The sequence below is a fragment of the Chlorocebus sabaeus genome, chromosome 21 (assembly GCF_047675955.1).
Source record: "Chlorocebus sabaeus isolate Y175 chromosome 21, mChlSab1.0.hap1, whole genome shotgun sequence".
Taxonomy (NCBI): Eukaryota; Metazoa; Chordata; class Mammalia; order Primates; family Cercopithecidae; genus Chlorocebus; species Chlorocebus sabaeus.
Genome location: NC_132924.1, coordinates 101210738 through 101233463, shown reverse-complemented (window position 1 = coordinate 101233463; position 22726 = coordinate 101210738). Strand labels below are relative to the sequence as shown.

At 54.0% G+C, this 22726-nt stretch overlaps 1 protein-coding gene across 1 annotated transcript in view; it reads right to left on the bottom strand.

Moving 5' to 3' along the window:
- Positions 1-3532: 3532 nt before the first annotated feature.
- Positions 3533-22726, bottom strand: part of SND1 (staphylococcal nuclease and tudor domain containing 1) — a 440492-nt gene continuing 421298 nt past the window's right edge. Inside the window, exons 17-24 of the mRNA XM_007982822.3 lie at positions 21460-21648; positions 14591-14732; positions 11231-11354; positions 10317-10386; positions 9029-9142; positions 6395-6598; positions 4238-4282; positions 3533-4126 (exon numbers count right to left, since the gene is read on the bottom strand). Of these exons, the coding sequence (XP_007981013.1) occupies positions 4061-4126; positions 4238-4282; positions 6395-6598; positions 9029-9142; positions 10317-10386; positions 11231-11354; positions 14591-14732; positions 21460-21648 (954 nt within the window). The 3' untranslated portion in view covers positions 3533-4060. The remainder of the gene's footprint in view (positions 4127-4237; positions 4283-6394; positions 6599-9028; positions 9143-10316; positions 10387-11230; positions 11355-14590; positions 14733-21459; positions 21649-22726) is intronic.

The window sequence follows — 22726 nt, the reverse complement described above, 5'->3', positions numbered from 1 at the left end:
AAATGCACAAACTAAAACGAACCTAACCACGCAGATGAATCTCACAGGTGTGCTGGATGGAAGACATCAGGCACATAAGAATACATATGGTTTGAGTCCCCTTATGTAAAATGTAAAGCTACACAAACCAAGAAAAACAAAACAAATCAACATAAAAACATAACAAACAAAATAGGCCAAAATCATCTACTGGGATAGAAGAGGGGTTACTTTTGGGGGTGAGAGCGGCTGTGGAGGGGCGCACGAGGGGCTGCTGATGCTCTTTTTTGGTGTGTGTGCTGTTTGTGTGGGTAATGTTCACTTTGTATTTGAGCGGTACCCTTTTCATTTGTGCACCTTTTCGAATGTGTCTATTTCCTTATAAATGTTATTTCCCTTAAAGGAGTGAAGAAAAACCAAGCAGCTCTCCTTCCTCCCTCCTAAACTCCCCCTTAAACAAGCCCTTCCCAGGATGGAACCAGGCAGGTTGGGAGGCCAGAAACATGCCTCTGTGGTAGAGTGGGGCTGGGGAGGTGGGTTTGGAGCTGGAGCCCAGAGACCTGATCCTGCCAGTCTTGATGTATTCCAGAGTTCCAGCCTGGTGCCCCACAGTGCAAAGCTGCCTGCTGGGTCAAGGAAGTGGCTGGAAATGAGGCCCAAGCATATTCCCTGGGAAGGATGACAAGATACTTGCCAGCTAGGACCCATGTGCCTTCTTCCCCACCTGCTCGCAGCCAAGCTGTCCAGGGAGAGGGTGGTGTATGGGCCCCCAGCCTACCTCCTCAGGCTGCTGGCCAACCTAGTGTAAATATTATTACACGCCTACGCATCTGAAGGACGTTAATTATTAAAACACATGCCACCCAGGGTAGTGCACTGTAATTAGGTTCAAATTAAATTAGCATCCTCTTGTAATTAGGACATCAATAACCACTCTTGAGGCACCAGCTTTCTAGCCCATCCCCATTGCTTCCCAACATGGGCTAATGCAAAAAAAGGGGTCCACTGACTCTCTCCCCAGGACACAGAAATAATCAAATCAATAAATAAAATGGAGGCAGTCACGGGAGCCTTTCCCTCCACTGTCCGCCTTCCCTACTGATCCTGTACACTAGTAAGAGGAGGGAGATGAGGTCGCTGCGGAGGAGTCTCAGGCACCAATACTTCCCTGGTGGCTTTCCCAAGCCCTGGGCTCTGCTGCATCCACCCTCAGAGATCAGGAGAGTCCTCAGCCTGCCCAGAGATAAGCGATGCCTTCCCGCCATCTGCTAGCCCCAGTTCTTTTCCTTTCCTCTGGGAAACTTCCCAGCCACCTGGGTCAGGGCCTCTGTCCCTTAAAGTCCCAGGGCACCACCCACTGCTGTGGCTTGTTATAGATAGCATGGCATCTGCTGCCTCCTCGAGTCCAGAGAGATGACCTTGGCACTCACTGGACCCAACACTGTGCTTGGCACTATCTAGGTCTTATTCCCTGTTTGGAGGAAGCCTAAATGGATGGGTAACAGGTGTTCAAGACACTTCACTATTCAACAGGAAAGGTGGACGGAGAAGCAGAACCCATGATCCTGAGGCCAAGGTGCAAGTTTTATAACTCAGGGGGAGTGGGAGGAACCTGTGGAGCTTTTTCTGGCTACTGGTGCAAGGGCTGGTGCTGAGTGGACAGCTACAGATGAAAATAGAACATGCCGATGTGTGTGCACTCTGCGAGTGCCTCCTTCAAATCTGCGCCCTTGGCACGTGGCTTGCCTCACCCTGGTCCCAGCCCTATCCAGGTCACACCTCAGGAACTTGGCAGATGTGATACAGAGAGAAACATCAAGTTGGGGTCAAAACCAGACAAGCTGTGGTAGCGCCTTCCTGCCTGGTGACTGATCTGACCTTTGTCTCAACCAGCCTTGGAAGAGAAAAAAATCAGAAGTGGGAAGGCTCAGGCATAATTTCAATTGGAAAACTAAGGAGAGTTTATCCTTGGGTGCAGATGTAACCAAGGCAACTGTGAAGACCGTGAGATGATTTCAGACCCTTTCACAAAAGAGCGGGCTGGCATCTTGCCTTCTGCCGATTGTGTTCACTGTGAATACACATTGCACCCTACCAGAAGTACCTTGGAGGTCAAGAAATAGGTGAGATAGGCATTCTCTTCTTGATGGATAAAAATAAAACCAGAGACCATGGTGAGAGTGTGCTTCTCTGCTGGGGGCAGGACAGCTTCTCCAGGAGTGGGGATGATGGAGAGCTTCACACCAAGTAATAATCCACACCCCTCCTGACTTCCTGGGCCCCCTAAGGGGCTGCACGTAGTCAAGGGAAGCACAGTTTACTGGACCATAAAGGGTCTGATTCAGACAGTATAAGAACTTGTTCTGGCTAAGCCGGAGGCACTGCAAGTAGAAACTGTGAGTCCCCAAGAGGACCAAGGGAAACTGGTGTTTCTGGAGTTGAACTGACTCAACATTTCTCCCCACGGCCCCTCCCTGGTTCTTCCCACCCTCACCTCTCTTAACTATAATGCACCTTGAGTATAAGCAGCACACATGAGAAGCCCGTAAGAGCCCTGGCCAGAACAAGTGTGTGTTACGGCAGGACCTCCGGCTAAGGAATGAGATCTGGCCAGCCAGGCCCTACCACCTCCACTCACTCTCCCTGTATCCTCCAAGATCAAAGGGTCACTTTTATATGGCAGCTTGGAGTATCACCCCAGATCAAAATGTTAGTGGGATGTGGGGCTGTCAGAAAGACGTGCCGCCAAGTTTCACCAAAGTAATGTGCCAGGGAGGGGAAGGAGCACACAGGTAATGCCGTCAGTGGAGGAATAATGAGGCGCTGGACACTGTGGGCATGGGGAGTGGTGACTCTCACACTTGACTTTCTCTCCCCGGGACTCCTGGCCTCACACCACTGTGGCTCCTCCCTCATGGGCTACACGCAGCCTGAGGATTCCAAGCTCCAGGGCCAGTTCTACCTGAGGACTTTTGGGGAGAGCTTATCAAGTCAGACATGAGCAACCGCTAACCTGGAGCAGACAGGCCTCTCACCTGGGACCTGGGTCCCTCTTGGAGAAGCCGGTCCTCCTAGCTCTGTTCTCCAGGGAAGAACCAGGGGGCCTGCGTTCTAACCCACTCTATCCTAGCCACAGCAGGAATTAGGGAAATCACTTCATTTCTCTCAGCTGATTTCCTTTTGAATCCTTTCTTGGGGATCTGGCAGGGTCTGCCTAAGGCTAGGTCCAGCAATTCACAGTGGTTAAATTGTCCTGGGTGCTGCTGGCTAAGCTGCTCTCTCTAAGGTCCTTGAAAACAGCCATGTGCAATAAGTCAAAAAAGACCTGTAGCCTCCTGCATGAGGGCCATGGTGCCAAGCGGTGCCTACTGGGGCCAGGATTGCTTGCTCAGACTCTGAAGATCTGCCTTGCTTTCCCCAGCTGGCTCTATTTTTAGGGAGCATGTCCAGGCATTTGGATGACTATCTTGGGGGTCATTCAAGTGTCCAGGTCTCCTCCTGGCTGAAGCCGCCAAGACTCCATGCTCTGGACCACACTGTGACCAGTAAGGGCTGCAGACAGCACGTACTATTTTATTGGGCCTCAAAAGCTTTAAATACAGAATGGGCTGGCCAGGGCAAAGATGTGAACACACTGGCATTTTAGAATGGATGTATCAGAAAAATCACATAATCAACAGTTGGACAGAGAGCTGGGAGGAGGGCAGTCTAGGATAGAGGCAGGTGCCAGCTGGCAGTCGGCCTGGGTGTTAGGATTACTCCCTCCACTAGGACACAGTCTTTGATGTTCCTTCCTGATTTGAGGACTCTTTAAAAAACCACAAACCTCCAAATAAAACCAACTGGGAGAGACTGTGGATAGCAGTGCCCATCATCACAGAGGACAAGGGTCTGCCCCAGAAAGCCTTGGGGTCCACCCCCCCACCAGCCCCAATGCCACCCTACAAGACATTTCCACACACTGAAGCAAAGCTGGACCCAATCTACAACCCCTGTCTGGGGTTTGGAGTTGAAAACACCCTCCTGGCAGAGGAAGAGGGAATGGCGTGAGCGGTGCTAGGGGCCAAACCCGATCCCCTCCTTAGCGGCTGTAGCCAAATTCGTCTGCATCATCAGCTCGAAAGTCTCCATAGCGCCACAGATTCAGCTGTAATAAAGAACAGAAAATAGCTCTTCAGGGATATGGGACCCACTGGAACTCAGAGGGCCAAACCCCTCAACTCAGTGCCCTCTCAGGGCTCCCAAGGCAAGAACTCACCCTGGCGCTCTTGGCTGACTCCTGGGCATTCAGGTATTCTGTGATCTGGAGGGACGAGAGAGGAAAGGGAGTGGTCAGGGGTGCCCTCAAATGATCAGCCAGCAGGACCCTGCAGAATGCTCAGGTCAGGGCCACAGCTGTCCCTTGCTCAAGCCCGTCCAATGGAGCCTAGTTCCCTCAGAGTAAAACACAAAACACAATCACATTAGTCTCCTGGCTTATTCCTTTAACTCTTTGTACTAGCTCTTCTGTCTGCCTGGAACGCTCCTCTGGTCACGTGCTCCTGGCTACCTCTCCCACCCGCTTCAGGTCTGTGGTAAAGTATCTCCTTCTTAATGAGGTCTCGGGCAATCCCATTTAAAATTACAACCTAGGCCAGGTGTGGTGGCTCTCGCCTATAATTGCAGCACTTCGGGAGGCCAAGGCAGGAGGATCACTTGAGCCCAGGAGTTCAAGACCAGGCTGACCCCATCTCTATAAAAAAATGAAAAAATTTAGCCAGGCATAGTGGCCCATGCATGCCTGCTAGTAGTCTCAGTTACTTGGCAGGCTGAGGTGGGAGGATCACTTGAGCCAGGGAGTTGAAGGCTGCAGTGAGCCGTGATTCCGGCACTGCGCCACTGTACTCCAGACCCGGTCTCGAAAGCAAACCAAACAAGAACAATACAAATACAACCTTCCCCTCCCATTCCTGACTCCCTGGATTCCACTTCTCTCTATTTTTTCACTGCAGTTATCATCTTCTAATATCCTATTTAATTTACTTATTATGTTCATTGTAATTGTTGTCTCCTCATGCTTGAATGTAAGCTCCTCAGGGCAGGGGTGCTGTCTCTTGCTCACTGATATACCATAGGCCCTCAATAAATGTCTGCTGATAGAATGAATAAATAAATGAACCCATGTTTTGTGTTTATCTCAGGGACTGCAGCAGAAGGAATTTTCTACACAGCAGAGGCATTATGGGCAGTTTCATATGCGGTACATTAAGATCTCCAATTCTATAGGGAGGCTGAAGCTGACCTCCCAGGAGCCATCTCCTAAGGAAAGTGGGGGTCTATCCAGAGGGGCCTAGGGGTTGGGCTTCTCTTGAGACACAGTGGCAATCCACAGGGGTGTCTTGTTCCAGTGTGTCATCAGCCTGCACAGCCACCAACACATTATGGGCCTGTGGTGCTTGAGGAAGAGAGGAAAGGCCAGGAGGGCTGGGAGAAGGGAGAGCAGTGGGCAAATGGAAGCGAGATGAAGAGGAGTGTCTGGTTTTCATGCCACGCCTTTCTTGCCCCTGTCTCTGAGGGAACATAGGGAGACGCTGGCCACATCCTGCTGCCCTCTCATCACTTTCTGCCAGGAGACAGCAGCTCTGTGGGGGGCCAAGCTTCCCCCAGTCTGGCCCTCTTGGATGGGTCACTGATTCAGCCCAGCTGGGAAGCAGGGCTGGTCTGCAATAGGGCCTCAGTGGCTGCTTGGTGAGAGGGCAGAGAGGGACTCAGAAATGTATAATGTTGGGTGGAAGGGGCTGCCTTGTATCCAGAACCCAAAGCTAATCACCAGTGGCTGCGCAGTGCAAGCTATTTCCCAGGTATGAGTGCACTGATTGTCATGATCAGCCTTGAGAAATGGCAAGGCAGCTAGTGCTCCCCTCACTTCATGAGCAGGGAGATGGGGCTCAGGAGGCTGGCTTCTCCTCTCAGAATGGTGGAGGCAGGACTCCAAGTTCACAGGGCTTCTTTCTGGGCCCTTTGGTGCTGCCTCCTCGACAGCTCTGGCTCAGGGTGGCACTGGGTATTAGGAATTGGTAATTGCATTGGAAATTGTTGGAGAGTACGACTGGGAGAGCGGGAAGGACAGGCCTTGACCCTCTCCACATCGCCCCTGGCAAAGCTTTCTCGCCTGTCACCTGGGGGTACACAGGGAGGGAAGCTTTCCGCTCTAGTTTGCAGCTGCATTCTCAGCCAAACTCGCAGCCAATTAATTTGGGATGTAATTAACTTTAAAACAAAAACAAAAAAACCCCAACAAACCCAAATCCATTATCTTTCCCCAGCAGGAACAGCAGGATGGTGGATTCCCTGCTCCCTTCCTGGCTTGTGGAACAGTCCCCTTCTTTGTGAGGGTGGTGGCGCAATGCTGGGGCCACCTCTCCACATCACGTACCACTTTCTGGAACTGTTTCTCCTTGCGCACCTCCACCATGACCAGCCCCTCCTTCACCAAGCCCAGCCCCACATCGCCCTTGGAATCTGCAAACTGCAGGGTGACATGGGGGCAGCCGGAGCTCAGGTGTTCCACGTTGAGCAGGCACTGAGTGTTCTGGATATCCCGAACCACGCTGTCCACGGCGTCCGTGCGGGCATCATCCTGGAGCAGAGACACACTCAGGTCAGAGCAAGCCAGAGAACAACCACTTGGGCCCCAGCTCCTGTCCATGGACTCCTAAGAACGTCTGGCTAGCAGGGGCCTGTAATTCACTCCCCAGAGAACCCTAGTGAGGCTGGCCAGGCACAGCGGCTCATGCCTGTAATCCCAGCACTTTGGGAGGCTGAGGTGGGTGGACCCCTTGAGGCCGAGAGTTGGCGACCAGCCTGGCCAACACAGTGAAACCCCATCTCTACCAAAAACACAAAAATTAGCTGGGCGTGGTGGCACATGCCTGTAATCCCAGCTACTCAGGAAACTGAGGCATGAGAATCGCTTGAACTTAGAAGGCGGAGGCTGCAGTGAGCCGAGATTGCACCATTGCACTCCAGCCTGGGTGACAGAGTGAGACTCGGCCTCAAAACAAAACAAAACAAAACAAAAACAGAAAGAACCCTAGTGAGGCAGAAACAGGCTCTGGATAGGAAGTCTTCCCCTTTTTTCTTTTCTTTTCCTTGCCCTCAGCCAGAGACTATTTGCAAGTGACCCCTTTCTTTCCTACCCTGTGCTCCCACCTGTCTGCCCTGTGTCTCCGAGGAAAAGTGACTTCTTCCCACTCAAAGCTCACCTACACTTGGTGTCCTCTCACTTCCTACCTCCTGCAGGACCTTGCTCCAGTGCACTAAGTCCATGACATCCTCTGTCTCCATCCTTTTTTTTTTTTTTTTTTAAGAGACAGGGACTAGGCCAGGTGTGATGGCTCACACTGTAATCCCAGCACTTTGGGAGGCCAAGGTGGGTGGATCACCTGAGGTCAGGAGTTCAAGACCAGCCTGGCCAACATGGTGAAACCCCGTCTCTACTGAAAATGCAAAAATTAGCTGGGTGTGGTGGCGGGCACCTGTAATCCCAGCTACTCGGAAGGCTGAGGTGGGAGAATCGCTTGAACTTGGGAGGCAGAGGTTACTGTGAGCCGAGATTGTGCCACTGCACTCCAGCCTGGGTGACAAAGCAAGACTTCATCTCAAAAAAAAAAAAAAAAAAAAAAAAAAAAGGGAGATAGGGACTGGCCAGAGTGCAGTGGTGCCATCATCTCACTGCAACCTTCAACTTGTGGGCTCTAGGGATCCTCTCACTGCAGTCTCCTGAATAGCTGGGACTACAGGCGTGTGCCACCACACCAAGTTAATTTTTATTTTTTTTAAGAGACAGGGTCTTACTATGTTGCCTAGGCTGCTTTTGAACTCCTGGCCTCAAGCAATCTTCCCTGCTTGGCCTCCTATGCTGGAATTACAGGCGTGAGCCACTGCACCTGACTCCACATGTCTGTCTTCACCAACCTGTTTTGTGATACTTGCCTTCAGCATTTTCTGTTGCTTCTCTCCTGCCCTTCAGCAACTTTGTGAAAAGGTGGAGAGTAAATGTGCCTATTCTTCATTTGCACCTTTTATCTGGTGACAGTGCCAACCATGGTGTTCATGCAGCTCTCACTCCAGGTACCAGGCACCTTCGCAAAGCTAAAGCCAAGGGCAGCCCCTGGGAAGCCTCAACCTGCTTGAGCTCCCGGGGGATCTGGACATTGCAGACTGGCTTTCTGTTTCTGGGGATAGAGGGGATCCACGACCCACAGCATGGGTTCTCTCCTCTCTGGCTGCACATGCTGCCTCTGGGCTCCTGTTCTCAGATGGCAGGACCCCAGCACTTCCTAATACTCTCTCTCCTCCCCATCACACCTTCCACATACTCAATCTGGGCAATCTTGTACACCACCACGGTTTTAACTACACAGACCCATACATTCCAGGTCTCATCTCACTCCCCAACTGAAAACTGTAAGTCTGCCTGGAGGTCCCACTGCCCAAATTTGCTCCTTCTCTTTCTCCTTGGCCAACAGCAACATATCCACACATAAGAAACCCAGCGCCACCTTCGTCTCTAGCCTGGACTGTTATAATTGTCTCCCACCCATTCCTTCTAGTCCCTCTGTTCACTGTGCCATCAGAACTAACTTTCAGAAACGTTTTGGACCATGTCACACTTCTCCTAGAAATGGTGCCACATTCCTCCTGCCTATACAGCACAAAGAATAAACTCCTTGCCAGGGTAGACAAGTCCACGACATCAAGGCCTTTCCCATCTCACCTCCTGCCACTGCCCGATCATCTCCTACCACTTTCCAAAAGCCCCCTGGGATCCAGCTGTGGTGGTCTAGTCTTTGTCCAAACGCACCCTGGCCTACCTGCTTCTATGAACTAGCTGGAATGCTCTAATACTACCTCCTCGGTAGCATCTTCCTCAACTTCCCATCTCTTGAGTCCTATTACTAAGAGACCGTCATAGTTTCCATCTTCTCCTGTCAGCCCATGAGGGCTGCAGCAGCGGCTGAGTGTCAGTGGACAGTACCCTTTGGAATGAGGAAGACTCCAGACTTACATCTTGGGGCACCTGGATGAAGGCGAAGGCATACTCCGTGGCTTGAGCTGGCAGCACCCGAGTGCTGAAGGCAGGTGGTAGGGTTCCCAGGCGGGTGGATGGCAGGACCTCTCTCTGCAGAGAAGCAGCAGGCCAACATGTCACATACTCGCTGCCCCCTTGCTCTCTCACAGGACAGCTCTCTGTGGCCAGGCCTTTGGGAATGCTAACTCTGGGCCACCCTGTTCGTCCCATGACTTGGTTCCACTTTGCCACATACAAAGGCTCCCCAGTGGGTGAAGCCTGGGGAGAATGTGCCCTGCGGGTCCAGCAGTAGATGGGGAGCTGTGGCTCATACCCTCACTCTAGGCCTGGTGCTGGCACACCTAGTGGTTCTCATGAAAACAATCACAGTATAACTGGACTCTAATCGCTCTTCCATTTCCTCCCAATGCCCTTCTGTCTGTGACATGGGTTCCTTGACTACGTTCCCACAGGCCAGGGGGTGCTCCAGCTGCTGGCTAGGGGAGCACACCAAGACAAGTATCCCCGTGGTCACTGGGCCTGCCTGTGGTTCTGGCCCAGGCATCTGGGTTCGCCCTCGTCTGGCAGGACCTCTTCCTTTGTGTATTCCCAGGAGATAGGTTGTGAGCATGGCCCAGCTCTGGGATCTCTATTAACAGATCCTCAGTCTTAGCCCTTGAGGAAGGTATGGGAGGAATGCAAACAAGCAGAGTCATGACTTAGGAGCATCACCCTCCTGACCCTCCTGAACGACAGCTTTCTCACCAGCTCGCTGCTGTGCCTAAAGAGAATCTCCCAGGAGTTGTCAGTGGACTCCCAGGGTCCAGCTGGAGAGACTTTTCTCCCAAGGGTGCCAGTCACTGTCACCTTGTGACTGTCCCTTCCCAGCAAGCCTGAGTTTGGGGATGTGCTGGGGATTAGCGCATGGAACAAACACCCAGTTTGGCTTGAATACCAGGAACTGTGGGTGTAAAGGCCCTCCAAGTGCTACAGAGGCCCTGCCCCCATTCTGCAGAGACCTCAGGCAGAAGAGGAACTGTGGGTGTGGCTGGACACTCATCTGTGGGGTCTGGACGTGGGACCTATCAGTGCTTGCAGCCACTGGTCATAGACCCCAGTTTTGCTAGGTCACTCAGGGGGCCTGGCCTGTTACACGCACAGCAGAGATGTCCCAGTGCTCATTGTTCTATTGGTAAGCTCAGAAGGACCTTGGAGAGATCAGACGGATTTGACCCGGGGGCTGCTGTTTGATAGCCCCCCCAACACCCTGGTCCCCAACACTCACATTGCCGTAGTCAATGTAGAAGACATGTACTTTGGCAGGAGACTCGACTTTCTCTACTCGGGCACGGTACCTGCAATGGCATCATGGGCAGAGCTCAAGAGACAGCCCTGAGGAGTCTGGGCTCCCAGAGCCTCAGCAATGGCGGGGCAGGAGCACAGCATTTTCCTGCCCGGGTTCAACGGGTGTCACAGGGGACAGTTACTGCACTCCATCTAGGCCCAGCCTCGGGCACAGTGGCCACCACCTAATGGAATCAGAGCATAGCTGGGAGCAGAAGAGGGAGAAAGGAGCATGTGGAGCAGATTAATGTGTCCTTGGGGCATAAAGCAACAAGACTAATGACTAGATTGATGTCTGCTGTTTAAACCCAGAGCACTAAACAGCAGCTGTAATTAGCCAGCAGATCTGTCTGGGAGGCCGCAGCAGGGAACACATCCAAGTCACTTCGTCACCCTGGGAAGGCCGTGGGCCCTCCCTTGGTAGATTACACATCAGCGACCTTCTTCTGGCCTGTGAGCACTGCTGCTCATGTCCTAGACAGCCGGGGAGGAGGGTCAGGCAGCTGGTATGGGCTTACCGTGGCCCAGCCTCTACCTCAGCCCCGTGTAACATCATTCTTCCCGGGTGAGGTGAGGGGTGTGCTGGACAGCCCGGCCAGCCAGCCAGCCAGGGCTCCCACTCTGGAATCCCCCAGGAGAGAAGGAAGGAGCCACTTCTGTCTGGCAGGGGGTGCACAGGCCAGAGCGAGGCCCCAAATGGGCTGTGGGCAATGAAGAGGGACACTCAGGAGAGTTGCTGGGGGCCACCATTAACCAGCTGGGGAAACCAGACTGCTAAGGCAACGCCCGGGGCCTGAGGACAGTCTTGCTATCGTTCCTGCTCAAGACTCTGCCTTGCTGTTCCAAGTGGCTTACCATTCTCCATCTACAAATTTGGCAATGCAGAACTCTCCCCTGCGGGGGGCATAGGAGCCCTCTACAGGGGGGTGGCTGGCAATGTCATTGCGCATGTTCTCCATCAGCTTCTCCAACTGGGTGCCTGCCAGGGAGGAAGAGTGCAGTGAGACCTGGGTGCTGGGTTCCTCGAAGCCTCTGGAGGGTTTTTCTGGGAGGCATTGGGGAGGGAGCTCAATGTGAAATTCTGGGGGGCACTGCAGCACTGGCTCTGTCCCCAACCCATGTGGGGAAGCCCTCTTGGCCCTCACTCCAGAGGTTTCATGCCATCTGCCTTCAGAAGTGGCACTGATGACTTGCTGACACACTGGGCCTTAAAGGCACACACAGCCTTGCCATCTCAGCTCTCCAGTCTGCTGGCCCAGGGTGTGGGAGCCCTTGGGATGTGCCTGAGCTTTGATTAAGGAGGTGGAGAAAGCAAGAAGACAGGAAGCAAGGGCAATGCCAAACAGCCTCCTCCAGGGTGAGGGCTGGCCAGCCTGTACTGCATTTCTACAAGGCCAGCTCCTGGCCTGGGTCACAGAGGTGGTAACTGACAGAAGCCACTGTCCACTGCCTCCCAGGGGGCAAAAGTAGGGATGAAGGATGGGCCCCACACTACTGTGGAAAAGGCCCCGGAACTGAAGCCATGGAAGATGGGGGAGGAATTCTTGGATCAGGGCCTAGAGCCTCAGTATTATTCAAACTTGGCCACTCTGACCCTTGTCACCCTGCAAGATACATGCTGAACAGGACTTCCAGTGCTGCTGGGCTGGGGCTCTACTGTCCCACCCCGCTACTCAGGGCCCCTGATCCACTGGAAGAGGGATTCCCTACCTTGTCTTTCCCTAAGCACTCTGACTTTGGGTCAGCAGTCCTGCTGCTTTTGCCTGTTTTGGCAACACCTAGGGCCTACTCAGTTTCTCTCCCTGGCTCCTTAAAGAATCCTCCCACCCTGACTCAGGGAGGTATCAGTCCCCTGTGGCTTCCCTTTTTATGTCTCCTCTAGCCCTGATTCTAGCTCAGTCTTAGACCCTTTTTGCCCCTTTCCTCTCAGAAGCAAGGAGGGTGACTGTGGATGTGTAGTCTAAGTGTGGGAGTCCTCTCTTTATCTTCAGGGCCCAAGGCAGTGCTGTAAGGAGGGCGCAACATATGTCTGTTGTTACACTTGCCACAGTCGGTCTTACAAGTTACCTGCTACTACACTGTGAGCTCCTTCAGGGCATAGACCATAGCTCACTTCTTTCTGTTTACTCACGCAAGGCCTGGTAGAATCCCCAATGCATGCAGGGTGCTTAATAATTCAGCTGCATTGAAAATAAACTCTGCATAAGCATGCAGGGATGTGTGTCCACTCTTAGGCTGCTGCAGAGGCCACTGGTCCTGCATCCACAGGACAGAGGTCTGAAGGTAGCAGCTGCCCCTCCCCCTCCCCAGTGGCCAGCCCTCTATAATTCTCTTTAGACAGTGTTCCTACCACAGACAGTGAAATTCCAGGGATTAAGAAGCCTTGACAGACAGCTTCCTCCCTAACTTGGTCTACTTTCATTTTTTTGCTCCAAGGCAACAGAAGCAGGACTTTGCCTCCTGCCAACAGGCAAAGCCCTCTGGGAGGTCCTTACAGAGACTCACTGGTCATTTGCAGCTAATGGCAATGTTTTTGTCAGATCCTTCTTGAAGACAGACTTTAATTGAAAGAAGGGAGATGGGGCGAGAGGATGCCCCCCGAGAGGGGATGAAAGGTTTCAGCAGAGGGGGGCTGTGGATTCTGAGGTTTATCTCCATGGATACCACGGAGCCACCAGAGGGCAGGGGCCTTCCTCTCTGGAGACCACCACAAATCCCCAGGTGGCCCACCAGGAAGGGCCTCACTCCCTTCTCTTCCAGCATTCCAAGGACACATGGTTTTCTCTTTTTTCTTGTTTTCTGCTTCAGATTTCTGCTCCCTAAGACTTCAGGGGCTTGTTCTGAGTTAAGGCGGGTCCTCCCCAGCAGGGCCCAGTGGCTGAGTGGAGCCTGCCTGGGAGTGATCGCATCCTTTTGCTCAAGTTCTCTGGGGGACTGGTGGGGATTGAGGGGTGGTGAATTCTAGCTGGTTCCTCTGCCCAGGAACAGCTCTTGTTCCTACCTAGACCACCACTACAAGACTCCTTCCCTGTCACATGACCTAGCCCTAGAGGCTGGCCACCGCCCGATTTCATTCCCAAAGCAACTGCTGGAGCAGCTTTCGGCAGGACTGTGGCTGACCTCAAGAGAACCTAATCCCAAAGGCTCATCGGCTCCATCTCTACCCCTCCCCTTCGCGTTTTTCCTTTTTAAGCACAGCCAGCCCAGGGCCAGGAATGGTCAAGTTTTTCCTGGTGAAATGACACTCACAAAGGCAGCTGCCTGGGAAATAGCATTAGAGGGAAGTGGCTGAGATGGGGCTGGAGTTGGCCTGGGGTGGGCTGAGGAGGCTGGGCAGAGCTGTGTCCTGCCATCTGGGGGACTGCCTGAGTGTCACTGACACTTCCAGCTCCCTCTGCCCACCTCTGCCTACCATGATTTGTTTCCTGGGATCCAGAGGCAGCTCTAAGAGCTTTTCCTTCTGCTCCAAACTCAACTGTTTCCCTGCACAGGGTGGCCATGAGAAGAGGGAGGTCAGGATGGAAAGTATAAGCGGGTGTAGGTGGAGTCGAGCCAGCGGCTGCTAGAGCTTTCTCCTGCCCTTTGGCCTCCAGAAACCCCAGGTTTCTGCCCAGGGGACCCTGGCAACAGTGTACACCACTCAGGATGGAAGGAGGAGAAGGTCCTTCAGAGACTGCCCGGGGATGTCTTCCCCTAGAGCGCTGCCTGTTTCCATGGAAACTGGCTATCACTCAGGGCTATGTTAACCTCTACAGAAGGAGAAACCCCAGCAGAGACAAACCCAGCACCACTCCTTGCTCCCCCAGAGGGAAAGGGGCTGAGCGATGCCTGGCTGATGCCTGACACACTCTGGGGGCTACAAATCCTCCTGCCCAGCATAGTCAGGAGTGTGTGGGAACAAACAATCACCTAAGAGGCTCAGAGCTCCACCCAGATAAACCTAGTTATCTCGCCTGCTCTCAGAGGACCTGCCCGGCAGCACCTCCATGCCTGAGCCCACGCCAGGGCTCATGTGAAGGTTCCTGAAGTAACCCCAAGCCCAGAGGAGCAGTGGGACAAGGCAGGAGGATAGGGGCGGCAACGTGAGCTCTTCAGGGGAGGCTCCTGGACTGCCTAGGCAGCATTCCTCCCACCCACTGGGCAGAGGCCTCCTACCCCCAGGCAGCACTAGCTGGACCAAGCAAGGAACCACGAGCCAGCGGCCTGAGCACTCACCGGTCTCCACATCCTGCACGTAGAAGTGCAGGTCGTCAGTGATCTCAGTCACAAACACAGGCTTGTAGCTGGCGGATCGCTCCTTCTCCTCCAGCACTGGCATCACCTCCTCCACAGGCTGCTCCTCATAGTGGGCCCAGACCTGCATGTTCAGTCGGCAGAAGTGAGAAGAGGGTGAGGAAGTGAAGTCATAAAAGACATGGGGAGGCCAGGCGTGGTGGTGCATGCCTGTAATCCCAGCACTTTGGGAGGCTGAGGCGGGTGGATCACGAGGTAAGGAGTTCGAGATCAGCCTGGCCAATATGGTGAAACCCCATCTCTACTAAAAATACAAAAAATTAGCTGGGTGCGGTGGTGGGTGCCTGTAGTCCCAGCTACTTGGAAGGCTGGGGCAGAAGAATTGCTTGAACCCGGGAGGCACAGGTTGCAGTGAGCCAAGATCATGCCACTGCACTCCAGCCTGGGTGACAGTGCAAGACTCTGTCTCAAAAAAGGAGGAGGAAAAAAAAGACACTGGGAAAGAGGTTTTGGGCAAATGGGATTGGCCCCGGGTGAGTGACTGTGGGGCACTGGATTCACACCCGGCTGAGCCCCTGAAGCCCTCTATCTCGGAGGCGAAAGGTGGGCTCTCTAAAGTTCTCATCTAGCAGTTCTCAAATTCGGGCAGGCATCAGAACCAACAAGGGAGTTTATTAAAAATGCAGGCCCCGGATCCTACCCCAGGCCCACCAAATTATAATCTGTTCTGAGCATGCCAGAGAGAGTAAAAAAGAGCAAAACCAGACTCCCAGGCCATCTCATGCACGTCCAAGTGTGAGAGCCCTGCTTTCATGAACTCTTTGGCTCTGGGCTCCTCACACCCGCACCTCTCTTGCTCCGGTTCCCCATCTTCCTTCCCCGTGGCCCTCTGCAGGGCGCCTCTGAATTCTGCAGGACCTCCTGCTGTCATAGGGCCCCTGGTGCTCCTGAGGCAGTCCAAGCCGCAACCCTAGGCTGGGGAAGAGCTCACCAAGAATGCTTCTGCTCAGCATTTTCTCCATCCTCCTCACCTCCAGCGGGTTGCTCTGACCTCAGCCCAGAAGCTGGGCTATGCGCTCTCCACCCTTTCCTCTCTCCCTTCCTTCCCCAGGCCCTGTGCTGTCAGGGCTGCAGTGGCTCAGAAGCTGATTTGACGTGACAGTGTGTCAAGTCCAATCCTGCAGCCAGAAGATTATCCAAATGGTGAGGTCTGTCAGAGCAGGGGAGGGAGGTGGTTTCCAGCTGAGCAGCAGGAAGGGCGGGTGGGAGAGTCCAGAGACTGGATCACGCTTGGGGTCCCAAAGACACACACAGGAATAAGGATGATTAAAAGTATTTGCCCAAAACTTATGTGCTTATTAGGTGCCAGGTACCATTCTAACATTCTCCAAATATTAATTCATGTAGTTCTTACATCAGCCCTTTGAGTAGGTCTTGATATTATCCCTCTTTTACAAATGGGAAAACTGAGGTATATAGGCTTGCAGCTAGAAGTAGTGAAATCAGGATTCAAACACAGGCAGCCTGGCTCTAGAGCTCTTCCAGGGGCATTTGGCATTGACTAGGTATCCCTGAGAAAATACCATCAACCAGGAGGAAAAAGCTGTTTGTTAGTGGGGGGTGGAGAGGGAGATGAGGCCTCATGTCCCTGTTGTTTTTGAACTTGCCGTTTGACTTTGGTCAAACTTTTCTGGGTCCCCTTTTCTTCTCTCTCAGCTGAAATGCAGATTCCTCAGGAGCTTCAGGACACAGCAGAAGGGCAGGAATGCTGGAATTCTGGAACAACTTTGGCTCAACCCAGACCCCACACTTCTGCCTTTAATGCAGCCTGAGTGTGAGTGTGGGTTCTTCCACTAGAAGGAGCGGCTATGGTGGAATTACTGAGACATCTCCCAGGCCCAAGCTTTCTACCATCCTACACCAAGCAGTGGCTTCTATGGTTGGGCCTGTGGGCCCCTGGTCTGGTGCTCTGGGCTCCTATCCAAATAGCTCCTGACCCCTTCTCATCTTCCAGGCTCCCGATACCTTAACACCTGTTCCCATCACCACAGATCTCTGTACACGCTGCTGCTTCTAGTCCCCTAAGCCCTGGCTGGCCAGAGGGGAGGAGGCAGGCAGCAGGACTTTAACCCACAGCTTTGCCTCTAGTCAGGACAGAGGCCCTAATCCCTCAAGGGCCTCCCTGCCCATGTGGGGAAGTGGGTCTCTAGCTTGTGGGCTTCCCTGTGAAAGGGCTAGGGGTGGGAGTGGGGGGCAGTGGGGAGAGGGAGATAGCCATAAATGCTTCTGGTGCCAAGCCTATATCCTGATAAGCCTGAGGCTTTCCCCCTGGGCCTCCGAAGCTGGAAGTTCACTGGTATCTACTTAGCCAGCCACTCCTATTGACACCTGGGCTTCCAGCCCTTCTGGGACCCTTGCAGCTCTGAGGATCAATGGGACTCGCTCGGTCTCAGAGATGAGACTGTCAGCACAACCTTAAGTAAGCTGGGGTGGAGCCCTCCTGTCCCAGGAGTCTGCCCCCTCATCCCCACCAGCAGGCACCCCTGCAGTCCCGAATCCCTCAGCATGCCCTCTGCATCCCACGCAGAGGCCCTTCCCTCTTCCTGCCAGCTCCCTCCTTTCCCAGCACTGAGCTTAACAGAGACTGGCATTCTGTGCTGGTTCCTGAGTGGATCATGGGCCCTGAGCCTGCGAGCTGTTGAGGGCTCCCATCCCAGCCCCACCCTGCTCCTTTGGCTGTGGGGAAAGGCGGCCCCTCAGCAGTGTTGTTGAATTAGGAACACACTGACCGGGTGAAAGCAGAAAATGCTAAAGACTCCTCAAGTAAAAGTGCCTTGGGCGACAGCATCAGGTCTCCTCCTTGGGGAGACTGGGGTGGAGCTTCTTTCCCAGCAGGCTCAGGTGGGCAATAGATGTGAGGTTATGGAAGATGCAAACCAAAGCCTTGGGGATGGCCCTCAGCCCCCAGCACTAGGGCCAGTCCTGTGACAAGGTGCCACAGCTCACTTCGTGGTGGGTGGGGCGGTGCAAACTGCCACCTGAATTGAGAAGACAGCAGAACCAAGGTGTCTCCATACACAAAGTGGTTGGCACCCGAGGTTGCCAAGAAGCATCTAGAGGGTAGGAGAGAGACAGCTGCCTCCTCAGATAAAGGAACTCTGTTTCTAGGAGAGGCTGACCTTTGGCCCTTCAGGCAGTGCAGCCATGACGGTTTCCTCTTTCCCTGTGGGGATGGAGGTGATCAGCTGTTCCTTGGGACTTGCAGCCACATGGGCAAGCTGGTACATGCAGGCTGGCCAGGTGGCCCCTTGGTGGGAAGGAGTCAGTCTGCTGGGAAAGGCATGGCTGCCCTTGTCCCCATCCTTAGAACAAGGGCGCATTTGCTCATGTTGACTCAGGCTGCCCTTCTGCACAGCCGGGGTGCACGGAGGACACACACTCACTGGCAAGACACCTGCCCGACCTAGCCACTTTCCACAGCCATCCTCAGCCCCTCACAGCTCAGATTTCCCACAAGAAGCTGGTTTCTGGGAATCCCCATTGTAGCTGCTCCTCTTCCTGGACCTCTGGGGAGATGACGAGGAAAACTCAAAGATCCTTTCCAGAAGGAATAGTAATTATACACCCAGACACAGAGAATTAGTGCTGTATGGCGCTACCCCAGACTCTTGAAAGATGGAGGAGCTGGGGAAGAGCCTCTATGGCCAAAGAGCTGGGCAGAGGTCCTGAGCTTGACCTAAGCAGCAGGGCCCAGGAATGCTGGGAGAGCCAACCATAGGACAGTCTGCGCTTGCTCATGGACCACCTCTGAGCACGTGGAGAGGCAGTTACTAAGCATAATGTTGTGGAGAGAGTGTCCCAGCTGACTGATGGCAGGGTTCGCGGTCAGGTGGGGGAAGTGTCTCTCCAGGCCAAGGCCAGGGTGGAGCTCTGCCGATGGCGGGCACTGCTGGTACCCTCAATGGCCCTGGCTACAGAGCAAGACTGGGAAGGGTGGATGGAGGCCCCTCCTGCCTGTTCATCTGCTCCAGGCTGCTCTGCCATGCAAGTTCCTGCCTTGCTTGGGTCCCCTCTATACTCCGGGGCTTCTTATGTTCTGTTGCTCCGGCCACCCTGAGGGAAAGAGCCCATTAAGCCAGGCACAGACCAGGCAGGTCAGGAATGGAGGCTGTCTCTCCTGTCCTCTCCCCCTCCCGGCCCTCTCTCTTCCCTGCACTTCACCCTCAGGGATGCCCAGGTCCTTCTCTTGGCAGGTGATGGGGACTGTGGACTGAGGATCCATTGGCTGGAGTCTTTCCTTTCTAAATCCTGTTTAACATTGCTGCTTGCAAGGCTCCAGGGGTGGGGCTGGCGAGGGGCCAAGGTGGCAGAGGCCTTTGGGCCTGCAGCAGGGAAGCCAAGCTCAATAAAAGCCAATCGATGGCCAATCCAGCCCTATGCAGGGCCCTGCTGGGCACACGTGGGGGGTAGGGTTAAGGAGTGGGGACAGGCATCTGCCATCTGTGGTTCCCTCCTTGGTCCTCAGGTCTATCCAGGGCTGCTGAGGAGGAGGTGGGGGTTACCTCCTGCCAGGGAAGTGGAGGGCCCTGTCACCTTCTTCACTGAGGAGGCATCCACAGGGCACAGGGAGGAAATACACTCAGCAGGGAGGCAGTTAAGCCCTCATAGCTGAGAAACCAGCATTGTCAGGTTCCCCAAGACAGACACACTCATGAACGCATGCACACATAATCACACTCCCAAAGCCTTCTGCACTGCCTGGTCTCACAGAATCCCTCAGCATTACCTTTCCTTGGTTAGCTACAGGAACAAACATTCATGCATCCTGATGCTAACAGCATCTCACAACCACTGTCTCTTGACAGACAAGGCAGCCCTTGTGGGGTCAAGTGGGACAAGGCTGGGTACACCCCAGATACTCAGGTTACTGTCCTGTAGCCGGCCACCAGATGCTCTTATCGGGGTCCAGCCAACTCTGAGAGCTGTTACAAAGCTCTGCTAGTGCTGCTCCTGGGAAACAGCTCCTCCAGGAGGAAGAAAGCCAGCCTCGGTTCCTCAGGATCCTTGATGAGCAGACCGGGATTTGCAGGAGAGGGACCCAGGAGGCGGCAGGCCCTAGCACTGAGAGTTGTGCACTGCATTTTAATTGGACTAGAATAAAAACACACAGGCCATGTAAGTAATTAATCACTGGTAATTACTCCTCAGCATCATCAAGTGGCACCAGCAAAATGGTGACTTGGGCTCTTTCAGACAAACACACTGTGCAGTAAATAATGATGCTGAGTTCAGCACAGCCTCTGGTAGGGAACCCACCCTTCCATCTCAGGCCAGAGTCCCCTCCCTGTGCTCCTCTGGGTTCCTCTAGGGTCTCTACTCTCAGAGGGTAGAGGATTGCCCAGCTCTGAAAAGGTGGCTTCCACGCTCACTGCTGAAAAGCCAGGAAGCAGGGCCAGGATGAAGACGCTTTTGGCCTCTGGGCCTTAGACTCTGGGGCTTGCCGCTCTACCCCCAGCTGCTAACTCTTCTGTGAAAGTGCCAACCTTTAAACAGGAGGCCCCAGTGCTGCCTCTCCCCCCTCTCCCTACAGCAGGCAGAGGACATGGGGGTGGCAGTCTTAAGTTCAGCTGTCACAAGCAGGAAATCCAGGAAGAAGCCATGTGACTCCTTTCCTGTAGGAGCTGAGGCTGCCTGCTTCTCCCTCATTCTGGGAGGAGGAGGCTTGATGTGAGCAGGAGGTGGGAATCTCCTCTGAGGTCTCATGGTGGCTGCCTCCTCCAGGGCACCGACCGTCCCTTTCATCTGTGCTAGCTTTGTGGTCCACCTTTCCATGGAGTCTTTCTACCTCCACTCTCCTCTACCACCAAGGGGTTGGTTGCCTGCCCCAATCCCCAGGGGATGGGAAGAACGGATACAGAGAGACCCAGGAGGACAGTCCTGAGGGGCAAAGAGAAGCCCTGAATGAGGAGGCAGCTGCTTGGGGCTAGTGAAGAATGTGGTGCTTCTGGGGCCTCAATGCCCCTGACTCTTTTTGGCAGGTGTCTGGGTCTTGGCTCTGGGAAGTGAGTTTTGAGCCAGATGGCTGCCCCATGGGAAAGGAAGCATTTATTCCTGGAACAAATTTATGGCTCAGCACGGCTGTCCCACGAATTCTCCTCAAGCTCACAGGAGCCCCGACAAATTGGTGGCCGGCTGATTTATCCCCATTATCAGGGCCGGGCTATAAGTCAAAAGCAACAGGCTGAGTGAGCCTGGCTCCCACCTCCAAACTACTGGGTTCCTCAACTGTCGACTGCTTTCCAAAAGCCGCTTTCCACCCCATCCCCCTTGTCTCTTCAGTGTGGTGCCCACAGAGACTGATGGGTTGTAAATCTCTTGTCCTAACGGCTGAGGCCTCTCCTGGGGTTGTTTCCCCACGGGGCAACGTGAAGGGAATTCAGATGTGGGCTTGAGCTGCACAGTCCCTCTGAGGGCACTGACAGAGAAGGGTCAGGGCTGGGGAGGGAGGGATGCCCCAGGCATTTTGTCCCATGGCTCCACGGTCACCTAGACAGCTTTCTGCTTCAGGCCCACCTGAGCAGGCCTGGGATCACTGATGACGTTCTGGGCTGGCAGCCCAGGCCCACTTCAGGTCTGCAACAGGCTGTGGCCGAGGACACCTCAGCTGGCAGCCTCTCCTCACCTGTGTGTGGCCCTGGTGTGGGGTCTGAGACCAACACCTTCCTGGGCTACTCAGTGTGGGGATGACAGAACGACTTCCTCCTGGAAGCAGCAGTTCTCTGGAGGCAGCAGCATTAGTGTGTGAGGAGGACGGGAGGGCAGGGAGAGCACGGCTGGGCTGCCACACATACCTTCTCTTTCTTCTGCTTGGCGGCCTCCTCGGCAGACAGCAGGGACTTGTAGTAGGAGCTGCGTTCGGCAGTGAAGTGGACCTTGGAGAGCGCGTGCTCCACCAGGAGGACAGACAGGTTGGCGCCGTCGATGTGCAGCCAGCCGATGAAGTTGCCGGCCTTGTCCATGCTCTCCACCTCCACCTCCACCTGGGACAGAAAGACAGGCATAAGCCTGCGGGGGCCAGGCCTGAGCGTGCAGGGGCTGTGCCTGTGGGGAGGACAGCAGCGCCGAAGCCTTGGGTTCACAGGCCTTGGCAGCCGCTGCCACATTCACTCCATGTGGCAGTAGCAGCTGGAATGGCGAAGAAGAGTGGGAGCCTGGTGCAGTGCCTGCACTGGGAACTCCTAGAACCCTTCAATTTCAGCCTCTCACAGGAACAGACACACCCCAAAACTCGCCTCTCTTCTCAGAGCTCCTTCCCCTCCTTGTAGCAGAAAGCTACCAGGGCAAACGGGACTCTCCTTAATCTGAGACAGACAGAGAGATAGAGAGAGAGAACGTGCAGTTGAAGGTCAGGAGCAAGTGAAGAAGCAGAAAGAGGTCTTGGTGCCTCCCACTCTTCAGCACCCACCCCAGCTCTGTGCTAGAAGACAGACAGGCCCTTAGGGAGCGAGGCAACCCCTGGGGAGAGAGAGGCTGCTTTTCCTGGTACAGCTGAACGAATTCATGTCTAATGAAGGTAATTAAAGTGGCTGCATGAAAAGTAGGAGAGGAGAGAGGACAGGAGAGGTAGAAAGACGTAGGCAGGAAATGCATCAGCGCAAGGGCAGTGAGTGACAATCCCGCAGGAGTGGTCAGAAGTGTGTGGGCTGTGGTTGAACCCCAGAGCCCTCAAGGAATCTCCACAGGCCTCAAGGCCTCCTCCACTGACTGTCTCATTCCAAGGACCCAGGACCCCAGACCTAGCACTGACTGCTTTTCTAAAAGGGCAGCCTCAGGATCGTGGCCCTCGTGGTAGCTGATCTGCTCCTACGTTGTGAAGGCCACAGCCCAGGATAAATTCCTTCTTTGATTCTCTCCTGACCTCTTTCTTTCCCTGCTAAAGGGGCCTATAAATATCTTTGCTGCCAAATGTAAAAACTTGTATTAATTTAAAGCCTTCAAGCTCAATTAGGCAATAAAATGAATGTCTAAATACCTGGGAATTCTCGAAGTCTGAGCTGGAGCTAGTGATAGAAGGTTAGAAGGGATGAGTGATACTGGGTGACATGCCTCCCCAGAAGG